Source organism: Astatotilapia calliptera, chromosome 4 (assembly GCF_900246225.1).
Source record: "Astatotilapia calliptera chromosome 4, fAstCal1.2, whole genome shotgun sequence".
Classification (NCBI taxonomy): Eukaryota; Metazoa; Chordata; class Actinopteri; order Cichliformes; family Cichlidae; genus Astatotilapia; species Astatotilapia calliptera.
Window position 1 is genome coordinate 23,570,793 of NC_039305.1, and position 14,849 is coordinate 23,585,641.

A 14,849-nucleotide genomic window follows, 5' to 3' on the forward strand; every position below is an offset into this window, starting at 1 on the left:
TTCAATTTCAGGCTCCAGCTGTAATACAAACATTACCCTGCCGGGTTGTTCTGTCCTATAAATCTGCCTCCAAAAGCATTCAGTGGCCCTTATCAAAGTAGAGATTTTTTTTTACAAATCCCGAGGACACATCGCATCTTATAATGATACCATAAAAACACAACCCTGTTCTAATGTAACGATGACTATAGCAGCTGCAACGTCTGTGCCCAGAACATTACATGTGGGAGCTACTGCTCTGAGCTGGTGCCATCAAGTGGAAAATGAGAGTAATGAAAAATGATCTGCTGCTCTAATCCTACAAAGTTACTCTGTGGATTAAAGCACATTATTACTGGGTCGACATGGCTGATACAGTCTTGTTATTTTATTTTTATTTTTTATCTCTATTTAACTACATAAAACAAGTCGTTATGTATTGTTGGTTAATTACAAGGCAAGTCTCAGATACTGTTATGCTTTCTTTTTTGAACTGCATTGGAAGTTACACTGTATATTTTCAAAATAAATTTTCTTTTCTTTTCAAAATAAAATTAGCTATGTACTATATTTAAGTATAGACTGCACATAAAAAACTGACCCAACGTTTGTGGATTTTACTCTAAATGATAACTGAGGTTATAAATTAAGTGAGCAGTAGGGTCATTTAACTTCCATTCTTTTAGATGTTTCCAGCCTGTAGTAGCCTCTTGCTGGATGTGCAGAAGCATGCAGGTTTAAAGCACTTTCACATCTTTGAAAGTTATCCATCTTTTATATGCAGTCGATGACTGACTGAGTGTTTATTCTGCCCTGGAGCATTTCCCTCTTGCTCTCTGTCTACTTTCCTACTATTCTGCCAAATAGAGGCAATGAATATGTTTGACATAGTGGGAAATTGGTGCAGAGCTACATGAAGACATGCTTGCCCATTTATTAGGAAGTCTGTTGGGGTAGCTTAGCATAAATAGTGGAAACAAATAGTGCTCAAATGTATCAAGCTTCACTAACCATCATATCCAATGCCCTCTTATTAGCACATTTATGTTTTATCTGTAGAAGTACGGAGCAGCAGCTGACTGGCTCCTGGCTGAAGCACGTTATCAGTGATTGCATCAGTGTTATTTCTTAAAGCAAGATTATGATGATCAAATTTCAAGATGGCAAAATAGGACACAAAGCACACAGAATTAATCTCTTGCACACACAGATGGGTATACAGGTAAAAACACCTGAGTTCATACCCATTTTCCACTTGGGACCAACCAAGGGCGTTCAAGGAACCTGACTGATGCAGCAGAAGGCCTTGAGGACACTTCACGTGTCCACGCCTTTATGCATCTATGTATTTATGCGAGGACATGGCACTTATCCTGGCCTTGGTTTTACATAGACAAGGAGCACACAGATGCTGTTGACCCAAGTGATTTCAAATCCGTGACCTGGCCAGCTGGTGGGCCTCCCCCCTTTGGCTGCCCTCAGAGGGAGATGACAAGGTGGTTAAGGAAATAGAGAAGGTGGATAGAGGTGGATTCAAGAAAACCTAGAGACAAACAGCATCAGAGCATGATGGGTAAAAAGCAAAAGGGTCACACGTGTTATTTGGCTTTCCTGTGGAACACTGTGTCAAACTCTGGCAACATGCTTTCATTTCAGTGTTATTCTAACAAAAAAAATTAATGTCTTAGAGCATTATGCAAACACATAAGACGCAATTTTGTGCAGGACTCAGAAATGAGCTAACTCTGCATTTGACCATGCAACAGCCATAAACCCAATGACATTCAGAAACTCTCGACCTTAAATGCTTGCACTTTGCATAACTGCATTTCTCAGAGTTTTCTTTTAAAAATGGTGTACTCGAGTACTTTGTAATGGCTGAAAAGTCTTAGGCCATTAGAGCTACAAACCAAAATGGATAATAGAAAATGATACAGTTTGAGGAACAAGGTCAAGGAAGTTAGAGGAGGAGAAGGAGGCAAGTAGAGAAATGAGAGGAGGCTCAGAAAGCGAAGGAGGTGCAGCGAGGCAGAAACTCATAGGTAATTAAGGATTTTGAGAAAAAGTCAACTAGGATGGAAAAAGAATGGAGTTGGGGAAACAAAGCAAAGGAAGGGAATGAAGGTCTGAAGAGAAACAGGCAAGAAATAAAGACTAAGAAGGTAAGTAATCCACTGTTTGCTAAAGGTATGTTATTGAAAAAAAGATGCCGGTAATAAATAGATGACTGATGAGATGCTGAAGAGCGAATTCAGAGGGAGACTGTTGTAAACACAGGGATGTATGGTAGAAAGAAAAGAATTGGAAAAGTGGAAAGAGGGACTACAGGGGCTGCGACAAACTGACAGTCATTTAAAGTGACACTTACAGCAAAGATGAAACCATGTCTGGTCAAGCGTGACCAGACAAGAATAATCATCGCACTTACTGATGTGGCTACAGCATTTAGCCTGATCCCTCTGAGAACAGCCTAATAAATGTGGAGAAAGCTGTTGTAACCACACAATAAAGTACCTACAAGCAATACACATTTTAATGAATAATTTCAACGCCAGACACATTTATTCTACTGCCTCAGTTGTGTGTAAGTAATTTGGTCCAGTAATGCAATATTTTGTTGTAGGTGTCCGGAAATACTTGAGCCTGTTGCTGGAATGTGATGAATCAGAGACTCAAAGCTGCGCTGTGCAGACGATTTTGCAACACGTTGTGTTTTTTAAGTGCTCCAGATAAGATTTGGATTGCCTTCCTGCAAAACACCACATTCAGTTACCCCCAAAACCAGGAACTTGGTATTCCGCTGCTATGTTCATTAATTATTTCTTGCAGGGTAACCTTCAAAAATGGTACATGAATCCCTTAATTATGCACACCAGTGCTAAATGAAACATTAGGCCATGGGGATCTCCCCTGCAAAACCTTCAGGAGAGCTTTTACAAACTAGTTCCCTGTCTCTTACTTTTGCTCACACCCTGATGCAGACATCAGCTCTCATGTATACTTGGTAGAGCAAATCAGGGCCCTGTACTACAGAGTGAGTTCACCATATCCTGTTATGGATAAGCAGTCACAACTCCCAACTTAGATTAGAGATCTGATCTAGATTGTCATATTAAAATTTTTAGTTTTCTACAGTTTATTTTCTTCTATCTATTCACTGCAACTGAGAAGTAATACTTACCTCTTTAACATTCATGGAGCCTCACTTCTTCAAAGGGATAGAATAGATGATAGAGAGAAGTAAGACAAAGGGGACAAGATAGGAGAGAGCAGAGAGGAGAGCCGGATCTGGCTTCCCACACCTCCTCATTACAGATCTGTGATGTTTAAGTCTATGCAAAATCAGTTTGTGTAGTTTTACATCTTACATGTTTCATTTGCACTTTACACCTCAAACTGTCAAAAAAGCAATTGAGAAAATAGCGTCATTATATCTAAATAACTTTATTTGATCAGCGAGATTAAACGCCGTCCTCCTCTCATGCTGAAAAAGAAAACCATTACCAATCAGGCATTTCAAATCTAATGGAACTACAATTTAAAATCAGTCTTCTGCTAAGTTTTCTGTTATATGATATAACATTGGTTCATCCCTTGAGTTAGTTGCCTTTTTTTAATGCATGAATCATTCATGGATTGCTTTTAAGTGGCAACCAGAAAATGATCAGGTACAAAGATTGGACTGAATATAAGTGAAAAAGAAAATCAACCGATGTTCAAAGGAACACTTTGAAAGAGCTTCAGAAAGCCTGGAGAACTATTGCTGAAGACGACTTTAAAAAGTGACAAAGTTTTGATCCTTGGATGCATATTCTGAGAAAGGAGGGGTGGCTCAAGTCTTTTGTGCAGTACTATATAATGTGTTACTGTATTATAAGTCATATTTTCTTTCTTTTTTTTATTTTATCAGCCACATTAAATATATTAACTTGTTTGGCTTAAAATCTTCAGCCTTATCATTTCATATTTTAATGATAATGGTAAAATGAACAACTCACAGTTATAAGAGACCCTAAAGAAAGAAAAGCCAAGTCACCTCTGTATGCCATGGAAGGATGTGTCACCACAGCAGGAGGTTTGGTGTGACTCACCAGCTTTTATCACACAGGTGCCATGCTTACAACTTTGGCCCTGCCTGAGAGTATCCTTGAAGTAAAAGAAGTAAAAGAGAAGGTTAACGTTTGTCAAATGTCACACGCTCTCTTATAATCGTGTCACTAACTCAACTGATTCAGCTACCCAGCCGCAGGGAGCAAGGACGGGCTAGGTCTGCATGCATTTATTTTCCTCTCACTTAGAAGGGATGCTGGTCGAAAGGCCATTGAGAAAGTCTGCTGCACATCTGTTTGCACAACAGTTTTGCTCCACAGCGAGAAGTCGGCCATCTGGAAAAGTGATATCTTTTTTGCCATCGTAACACGCAGCACAGGGGTTAGCTGACAAACTGACAGCACAGTACAGAGGAGGTCTTGTATATTTTTGTGCTGATGGTTAAATTGCTGAAGAATGATGAACTTTAATTGTTGCATATGAGTTTTGTTTAAAAGTTAAAAGTAAATTACCGTAGCGCTTTAGGTGTATAAAGCTCACACATTAATGTGTGTTCTGTGCATTTTCCCTTTTTTACGCTGCGTTTTCCAAGAAATGACCCACAATTGCTGAGGATCACTGACCTTCAAAGCTCACACTTATGATGGAGCACTTGCTCAGTAGGACATCAGTCATTTGTTAGTGGTTGAGGGCCTTTTACGGCAATTAGTAGTTTAATTGCCATGCTCACCCCAACGCTAATTCACTTGGCAGATGCTTGCATAACTGCAATGAATTGCAAGAAAGCAATTTACTTTAAAAGTCAGTTCATTTATTAAATATATAATATGTCCAAAAATCATCAGCATCACACCTGGGAGCTTTAGGAAATAAGTGTATAGCGATATCTCGCAGTACTGTTAGGTCAGTGGGGGTCCAGTAACTGCTGGGGGTCTCCATGGAAGTTGATCCCACCATGATGATGATTGTGGGTGAAGAGAAATGGACAGGAATCCAATGAAATATTTAGATGAACTCAAACATTTTAATAATGGATTGCATTTATATAGCGCTTTTCTAGGCACCCAAAGCGCTTTACAGTTCCACTCTCACGTTCACACACTGGTGCAGGCAAACCACAGCCACACTAGTAGGCGGTAGGGTAAAGTGTCTTGTTGGGGGATCGGACCGACAACCTTCCGGTTACAGACGAGCTTCCCAACCTCCTGAATCACGGTCGCCCCAATTTTACAACACAAACTGAACCATCACTGAATGACTTTGATAAGCACTGGCATAGATGGTTTTAAAATAACTGAAACTCAGGTTGTTTAATCTAAACAAATACACTTGATTCTTTTAACTCATGATTACGGTTTCTACAAAAATATTTCCTCTAAATCTTGTGGGTGGCTGTCCGAGTGCAGCTACACCCGCTTGAGATCAGCTCCTCCTCTGTCTCAACAGCAAGTTCCACTCATGGTTGCTCCCATCACTATGCTGCCATCTCACATGTACAGGCAGGCAGGCACAGAGAGCCAGGGACAGATGAGACACTTGGAGGTAGTGACAGGTGTAATTAGACTTTTATTGATAAAGGTGCTTGAAACTGTTGGATGCTTCAGGCCAAATGAAAGAAAAACTTCTTTTTGAGTCTAAAAATCAATCTGCTGTTATCTTCTTTGTAGTTTACCTTTGTGTAACTGTGCTGTGAGGCTTTGCTGATCAGTGAACTTAAATCACTTCCAGTGAATCATAATTCCAAAGACTCAGGCGAGCAAAGTGCAAGTAAAGACCAAATGCTTCATTAGGAAATTATCTCCAGAGGAACTGTTAGTGTTTGTTCATGCCATTATACACTATATTAGTATTTGCTGCTGTACCGTCACACGTATATGAACTTGAGTCACATCCCATTCTTATTCCCTAGGGTTTAATATGCCAGCTCAGCTCTTCTGGGAAGGCTTTCCACAAGGTTTAGAAATTTCTTACAGAAGCACATTTTGATGTCAGACAATGACGTTGGACTAGAAGCCTGGCTCGCATGTGCAGTCAGGTTCCCAAACTGTTCCCACAAAGTTGGGAGCATGAAATTGTCCAAAATGGTATGCTGAAGCATTAAGAGTTCCTTTCACTGGAACTAAGGGCCTGAGCCCAACTCTTGAAAAACAACCCGAGACCACAAACCTCCCTCCACCAAACTTTACACTTGGTACGATGCAGTCAAGTACTGTTCTCCTGGCAACCACCAGAGCGTCATCCCTCCAGTGAACGCATGTCCCCTGCTCTACTGTCCAGTGGTAGCGTGCTTTGCAAACAATGATAGGTAGTGAGGAAATTTCCCGACTGGACTTGTTGCACAGGTGGACCTATCCTGGTATCATCCTGGATTTCAATGATCTCCTGAAAGCGACCCATTCTTTCACAAAATGTTTGTAGAAGCAGTCTGCATGCCTGATTTTATACACCTGTGGCCATTAAAGTAATTGGAACACCTGAATTTAATGATTTGGATGGGTGAGTGAATACTTTAGGCGATATAGTACATCTTTGCTGTGAAGCAAACTGAACAGTCTGTGTAGCACGTCTTAATAGAAACTTAAATGAATGTAGTTTCTGCACATGTTCACTCTACTTTGCATAGTTCATGCAAAGAGATTACCAAAGGTTTAATCACTCCACACTTTCATGTTTCTGTGCTGTTTATCATTATTAGTCTTTGAAATGCCGGCCTAAGTGTCAGTATTACAGTTTTATGCACAGCGGCAACAACAGCAACTGTTCTTTCTGCTACTCCTTCAAACCCAGTAAGCTCCTGTTCGCACACTGCAGTCTCCCAGCATTCACGTGAATGTATATTATCGCCGCACACATTCAATTTTTATATGTAAAAGAGGGCAAATTCTACCACCTACTGAATAGATGGTAGCATTGCAGCTTGTCTGATAGCCATCATCATCATCATCATCTCAAGCATAATGTGCTGAAGATTGCTGACGACATGGTCCAGTACCTGCATCCTGTTAGAGAACTGTACGTAAAACACAAACACACGAGCGAACACAGCTGCTGAACATCTGTATATTCATAAACTCTTTGTTATCTTCTCCCATCTGTGTCTCTGCATGTGTATAGTCAGAGTCTGATGCTGTGTGATTTTGCCACTCTGGCTCCTCCATTCACACACATTCAGTTTTACAGCATTAATCGTGTTTTTTTTAAAGCACTTTCCTCACAGATGTACACAGTGGTATCACGTGCTCTCACTCTGGGTTTTATTCCTGTTGAAACAGAAAGCATCAAACTGAATAGGGTAAAGACCAGGCTTACATTAAGAAGCCCCCAGAGGCCAAAGGTCAAAGCTGAAATGAACATCAGCGGCAGTGCAGCTGTGGGAGAGAAAGGTCCTATGGATCTATGTATGCCTATGAAAAAGTATAAAAAAAAAAAAAGGCAAAATGCTACATTTATGGGGTAAAATAATTAAAAAGAAAATACAACTAGTATTTGCAGTCAATGGCTTTATGTATAGGTAGAATTACAAAAAACAATCACACAAACAATACAAACAATATGCATAAATATATCTATCATAGTTATTAGTTAAATCAGGAAATAATATCCATAAACATCTGTTGCAAGTTCACATTACAGGTAGCAGCCAGCAACAACAAAAATCAGAGCAACAAAGGGTGACTTTTAAAAACATTTCAGCGGTCGGGTTATTATATGAGTTATATGAGTTGATTAGTAGAAGGCAGATTTACAGAACTCAGAATCACCTGAGTTTTTCAAAAGTTCGCTGAAGAGAAATATTCCAAACGTGTACGGTTAAAGCTTTGCAAAGGTCAGCTTAAACTCTAAAAGAAAGTTTTAAAAAGCTTGCAGGTCCAGTTAGCTTGTGCGCGTGCAACAAAGAAAGAGTCGAGCCACAGGTGCCGTGCCAAAGTGATGGAGATAGTGTGTGCAGGGTTTGTTTATCACAGGAACACGTGAGGAGAGTTAATGCTGGTTTAATCACTCGGTGAGAATTTGTTTTTTCTGTGCTTCTTTCACCCATCACTCTGTTTAAGCAGAGAAAAGTTAGTAAGTTCAAATGTGGGTTATGTGTTTAACATCGGCTTAACAGATTGACACCTACTAAATGCATTATATTGAAGTTAGCTGTGTGTGCACTTACTGATATTAAATCTGAATATTTCTGATAGTTTACGGTAAATGTTCTAATGAGTGTTGCTTCTTACTACTTTTAGTTCCTTTCTCTTCACGTAGGATCAGATGCTTATAACGCAGCCTGCACGGCGCATTACCTTGCGTGCTATATGGAAACCACGTCAACTGCCAACAGTGTAACTACAGCCAAGCAGAGGGGAATGAAGGCACAGAGGTGTATTGTATTTTTAAACACACTCTGGTGGTTGTTAAAGGACTCGAGCGGGAAGTTATTAAGAGTACAGGTCAACTTTGCCTGCAAATGTGGATGTGCTATCGTTTGGAATTACTGTCATGGCATCTGGATCACAGGCAGTTGTAAAAATATATCTATATAAGAAAATGTATCTATGATCAGCATCTATTTCTAGAGTTAATTCAGACCACGAAGCACCTATGACAACTTTCTGTCAAAGCGGGACTGAGACGCGCATCGCTTTCAGTAGACTCGACACCAAAACAAGGTTATTTCTCAAAATGTTTCGGCCTAATCGGAAACAGCCAAACGCACTGCTTTGTTCTTTGTTTTTAAGAAGACAGAGAGAGACTGTGTGGAAAGTTAGTTTACAGCACTGTGGAACTCTGCTGCCTGTAATCATCTCTGCAATTAACTATTGAAAGCCAGGGATTACTTGCATATACAGAGAATTTACAGTCCTGCTGTAGATGTGCACACATAAGAACAAGTTTAAGCAGTAGTCAACTCCATAGACTGTATATAAAAACAGATGTAGCCTCCAGATCTGACGACTGAAGCAGAACTGCATTTCTTTTCTAATCGCCAGCAGGAGGCGACTCATAGGCTACGTTCACACTGCAGGCGAAAGCGCATCAAATCCGATTTTTTTGACCCTATGCGACCCATATCCGATCATGGTATGACAGTGTGAACGGCACAAATCCGATATTTTCAAATCCGACCTCACTTTCGTATGTAGTACTGAATCCGATACATATCCGATGTTTTAGAAAGCGACTGCTGTTTGAATGGTCAGGTCGAATTAAATCCGTCTTTTACGTCACTGACACAAGACAGACGCCAATTATCAGCTCCGGAGTAGCGCCCGAGAACACATCGTGAACGCTTCCTGGCCATCCAGTGTAGATGTTAGTGAAACTGTTGGGAAGACAACGTGAACATTTTATTTGTACTGTATAATCTGCAGATTCTGACAGAAATCTGCAACTATCCTTTGAAGCACCGCTCCTCTAAAACAGCAATAAGGATCATTATTAGGTTATTTACATTATTATGTAAATAACAAAATAACTTAAAGCAAAAATTGGGAAACGTGAAGACCGAAGTCTTTATATTAAGGGCCATCAGTCAAACAATACTGTTTGCTCTGGGTCTAAACAGAGCGAGTTGTGTGTGACGTCTTCTTTTGCGCATGCGGGCCGCTTTGAGGGTTCACAGTAGAGCGCGTTTGCAGTCGCATTTTAGTTGTAGTGTGAACAAGCAGACAAAAAAAAAAAAAAAAAAAAATTGGCTTTGATCAAAAAATCGGAATTGAGCATTAAGACCTGCAGTGTGAACGTAGCCATAGTCAGGTAAAAGAAGCCTGACTGTGTAGAATTATAGTACTGATCACATCATCTATTATCACAGTAAACACTGTCTGAGGAGTTTATAGTCTCATTTACAGTCTTTTTAAAAAAAAAAAAAAAAAAAAAAAAAAAAACACGGAATTTAACTGTTAACAAGTCTGGGTACAAAAAAGGGTGTGGCCAAAACGCTCAATTGGAGGCTTCTACTGGTGACCTCTCAAGCCAATCCACCACCACGGCTACAATCATATTTTATATACAGTCTATACACTCTAGTCTTACAACCTTGGCATGGTATAGACAATCAATCACCTGCTGTATGTTACATCGCACTCTGTGACAAATGGAGCGATCATGTAAGTAGGCATCCACATTAGTTGACCTAAATACAAACAAAGACAAAGATTACAGGTACAAAAGAACAGAAGATGGAAAATTAACAACATAAAAGTGCAAAATCAAAACATGATTGACCAAAATGGAAAAAAAAACAAAAAAAAAAAAACCTCTCCATTAATCAGCCATTGTGTTCATGTCAGTCTTTATCCACTGGAAATTGATATGCTGAGATTTCAATCCACTGTAGTCAGCAGCAGAAGATCCTCAGAGGTGAGTGTTATTAAAAATATTAGTCGTGCAAACGGAGCGAGAAAATTGTGATCAAACATGTGACCAAATGAATTTCAGCTTTAAGATAAAAGAGCATTTTGTACCTCAGTACAAAACTAAGTTATATCGTAGGTGGATTAGTTACAGCTACCACATGAGCTGTTCTTAATACTACAAAGTCTGTTTTTTTAAAGTCAAAACAATGTTTCAGTGCTTCAAACCTCTTCTATACAAAACATGACTCAACATACTCGACGGCTTTTCACTCCTGAAAAGCTAAAGTGTCAAATAATACCCCCCCAATCCCAAGTCATTCATTATATTATATATTAGTGATGTATATGAAGAAAGAAAAAAGAACGATTGAGACTTCACACTGACTGACTACACTGGAATACCTCGAGATTACTCTGCACTCTCTCAGGTTACATGTTTCGTCCCCCGTTGATGACGTTTCCTCCCGGAGGGGCGATGTGAATAGAGTCCAGGATGGGCCGCAGTATTTGTCCAAATGGTCTAAAGATGGAGAGATTTCATTTGACATTTTAAAAACACATAAGCACAATGACTGCCCCATTTTTAACCCAATAACTCCCTCCAACATATTTACTTTTATGCATCAGCAGATGTGAAGCAAATCTCTGCAGGGATGTTTAAAGTATAGGAGCAATAGCAACAGCCTAAGGTAGTGCTGCCTGTTCCCTTTTCATGCAGTCACACTGAATTTGTGGTAAAAGCTTGTGCCTCTGCTATGACTGCCCTTGTTGTTGGCTAAAAAAGGCTCAAACTGAGCTTTCATAATAATTAAATACCACAAAAAGTTCAACCAGGGCAAAGTACAAACAACTCCACTGCAGGCTGCACTATATTAACATTTAGTGGGCAAATTTAAAATCTCTTCCTCTTCATCCAAGACTGTATGACAACATATCAAAGCTACACTGTAGTTTATAATTAATGCTTAATAATAAACAACATTTCATAATTTAGCTGCGATCATGACTAATAGTACATAACTTCACTGCAATTGGAGGTCTAGACGACTAATGTGGCGTTCAAAGACTTGCCGCCTTGTTCAGATTTCAATGGGACACATTCACAGTCATGGGGTGAGCAGTGGTGAGCAGGGACATTATTAATACCACAGACTCAAATGAAGCGAATGTAAGCTGACAGCCCGAGTTTCACTCACGTAGAGAGGACTTCAGATGGAAGGTCGGTGATGTAGGACGGGATAGGCCTGCCAGTCAGGAACTGAGCCACCTCGTTGGTGAAAGTGTTGCAGTTGTGCTCAAACAGACGATACCTGTCACCTCTGAACAACAACAACAAAAAAACTCAGTAACATGCAAAGTTCAAATAATAAACCTGACTATCTCCTGATTATACATTACTTATGTAAGGAGCTTGGAGCTTTTCTGTATGCGGGAAAGAAACTGACCTGTATGTGCTTTCTCCCAGGGAAGAGAGGTAATCCATGAAGATCTCCTCAGAGACTTCAGTCTCACCGAGCTCCACCACTGTGTCAGGAGGCCCCAGCATAGTCCCACCCTGCCAAAAACAAAGAAAATGTGTCATAAAACAGAAACATGATTAAAGAGTAAATCAGTGATGGTCTGAGGAAGCTGCTGCACTATTAGCTTCTATTGTTTTAATTTTATTATGCATGTCTAAAACAACTCTCGCTAGTAAGCATAAAATGGGATTACCTGCATAAAGAAATGTTAGATAAATAAAAAAATAAAGAGGTCTTCTTGAGTCAATTTTCTGTATTTGTGATACACGCTTAAGTTAGTTAGCAAGCCACCTTACTTCCAAGGTGGGAAAAATGCTAAGCTAATAAGCTAATTGTTATGACTGAGGTTTTGTTTTTTGTTTTTTTGGGGGAAAAAAATAAATTAAAAAAAAAAAAAAATCAGGAAAAGATGATTGAATTCACATCATTTATTTGGTCTTGGAAAAAAGTAAAATACTTCAACTTACAGGTAAGAATATGCAATCAGCCAAAACATTAAAACAACCCATTTATATTATTTTTAACTAATTTATTATTTTTAATAGGTGGACTTTTGTCATGATAATAAAGCTGTGGTAGCAGACCATAGATGTATGAAATGTATATTATACGATATACTATGATCTAAATTATTAGGCAAATCTGAACATTTCTTTACTGATATTGTGTGTGTGTGCGTGTGTATATATATATATATATATATATATAAAAATGGTATGTACTACTTTCATATGTATGAGTAGTACATATAGATATAGTTAAATTCTATGTAGGTATGAAGCGTCTCTCTGTGTTAGCGTTGTGCAGGCTGGTGACCTGCTTCTCACCCAACAGCAGCTGGTATAGGTTCCTCAACCCATCACCCCACGAATAAATAAAGAAAATGGATAGAACTTCATTTCTTGAGTTCTTTTGTAGAATATCACCTACCCAATTGTACTTTTTCTTTCTTGACAAGTGTCACACTGGTCTCAGGCGTTGTGATTTGCCTTCTTTGCACAGCTTTTGTTTGTTTCTTTGTTTCCCCCTGCTCGCTATCATGACATCACAAACATCTGGTCGATTCATTTGTGGCCCCAAGGGACAAACATACAAATGTTTGTTTCGGGACAACAACCATTTCAAAACTCAGGGTATACTTTGTAAGTCCTGCAAAAATGAAAGGTACTGCAGAAATGAGAGGCAGCCGACACACGTCTAAAACACCTTCAAAAATTATTTTCCACATGTGTGCAGCAGTCTGGGAGAAGGCTGAGGTGTTTGGTGATATAAGTGAAATGGACGTCACATCCTTACCGGAGAACAGCTGGAGATCCCCTCCCCTCCAAAGAAGAACTCATCACCATATGCCACTATAGCTGTGTGCCTGCAAAATTATTACATTGGTAAATCCAGGTCAGAGCATCTCAGTGGCATAACAGCATATTTAAAATTACATTAGCACCATTCATGACACTTAATCCACTTTGGCACACCAAATAACACAATACAGTCACGGTGCATTTTACAAACTACCGAATACAACAATTATAAGGACTAAAAATCCATCCATAGACAGACGAGTGGATGAGTGAGCAACTAGCTGTTTATTTAGTGTTAAAATATCATATGTATCTGCCTAATCTTTTTAATTATAGCTCACTTGGTCAGTTCACATACATCCCCAGACACCTTCATTAATAAATACAAACAGGCAGACCACCAGGAGGTGTTTTGACCATTTTTAATGCCACTGCCGTCTTCCCTGGGACCAGAATTAGGTCAGTGGCCTACACCTGATGTATCTACAGTAAAAGCTGTGTTTTCGTGATAAGGAGGTTACACTTACCATATCCCATCCAGCTGCTTTCCTGCAATAGAAAAGGGGGGGGGGGGGGGGGGGGGGGATTAATGCATGCAAGGCAGGAGATGGTCGCTAATGCAAGAAGCCGGTAAAACAAGAGATGAGCCATTTCTAATGATGTACGGGTGCAAGTCGATTAAGTTCGCCATTTATTTTAAACCAAACAATATTTATAAAAGTCCCTTGACCTTGATATTTTAACCAGAGAACAGCAACATCTACTTTAGACGACCGTCAAAGAAGGCTTCTCCAGCCGGTTATCATCACTTATTTGTCCCCCAAGGCCAGACTGCATCAGTATTTGTCTGCAGGCTACTTACCCAACATTATAGGACTAAGGCTCCGAGCCATTCCTCTGGACAAATCATAAATATACAGTTGTACATTGTATCGCGTAGGATTCTTGTCCATAACTCAAACTCAGAAATTTTATTTTTCTATTTTTCCTTAGCTAGCTAAGCCACAGAGCTTTCTCAACATACGCTCCTGCGAGGTTCTAAACGAAAGGAATGATGTCAGGCCTTTAAATAGCCCAAGCACTTCCGCTTTCACTGCTTTCAAAATAAGAACGGCTGGCGAGAATCTTTAATGAAAGGTCGACTGTTTTCTTGTGAGATTGCTTTATTTTGAAGGATCTCTGTGGCTCTTCCGATTTTAGTTCGCTGTCTGTGAATGACTTGACAGAATTTTAATTTGATAACACAAAGCTTGTGTTTTTATTTCGAATAGAAAATAATTACAAGGTTTATCAAGATTAAATAAACGCTTCGGTAGCCTGATAGCTGACACTAATATCACCCAGAAAAGGGAGCCATTTTTAAAAATATATTTTTAAAAATTCGTTTATTTATTTAAACAAAAATAAGGACCACAATATATAAATATATCACCTCTATACAGAGATTTCTACAGGTTTTGGCTTGTTAGCGAGAAAAATGTAGAAAAAGTGGGACACAAGTGAGTCCTTGGATTTGTTATGATCAGTGGTAACCACTGGAGGGCGCTGTATTCCGAGACAAGATATGAGACAATGGCCGTGTGTGCAAAGGAAATGATGATAGATAAGAAGTTTAGCCCCGAGGGAGCTGTAATTTGTTTACATTTTTTAGCAGA

General features: G+C 39.4%; 1 protein-coding gene across 2 annotated transcripts; it reads right to left on the reverse strand.

Annotated features, from left to right (window-relative positions):
• Positions 1 to 9,908: 9,908 nt before the first annotated feature.
• desi1a (desumoylating isopeptidase 1a) lies at positions 9,909 to 14,245 on the reverse strand. Of its 2 annotated transcripts, XM_026163724.1 has the most exons (7): positions 14,057 to 14,245; positions 13,722 to 13,743; positions 13,190 to 13,259; positions 11,819 to 11,928; positions 11,570 to 11,692; positions 10,776 to 10,893; positions 9,909 to 10,150 (listed from the first exon to the last, which is right to left on the reverse strand). In XM_026163724.1, the coding sequence occupies exons 1-6, from the start codon at positions 14,145 to 14,147 to the stop codon at positions 10,803 to 10,805; spliced, it is 507 nt and encodes a 168-aa protein (XP_026019509.1). In that variant the 5' UTR covers positions 14,148 to 14,245; the 3' UTR covers positions 9,909 to 10,150; positions 10,776 to 10,802. The 2 variants fall into 2 exon arrangements, with proteins under 2 accessions (XP_026019509.1, XP_026019508.1); XM_026163723.1 differs by having other exon boundaries at positions 9,909 to 10,893.
• Between the last annotated feature and the right edge of the window lie 604 nt (positions 14,246 to 14,849).

What these genes read in the sequence shown, in the direction of transcription:
- desi1a (XM_026163724.1), bottom strand. Translation starts at nt 14,147, where the DNA reads ATGGACAAGAATCCTACGCGATACAATGTACAACTGTATATTTATGAT. An exon ending in CCTTAGTCCTATAATGTTGG is followed by an intron (nt 13,744 to 14,056) that starts GTAAGTAGCCTG and finishes TTTCTATTGCAG; the next exon opens with GAAAGCAGCTGGATGGGATA. An exon ending in CCATCTGAAGTCCTCTCTAC is followed by an intron (nt 10,894 to 11,569) that starts GTGAGTGAAACT and finishes CTCCATCTTTAG; the next exon opens with ACCATTTGGACAAATACTGC.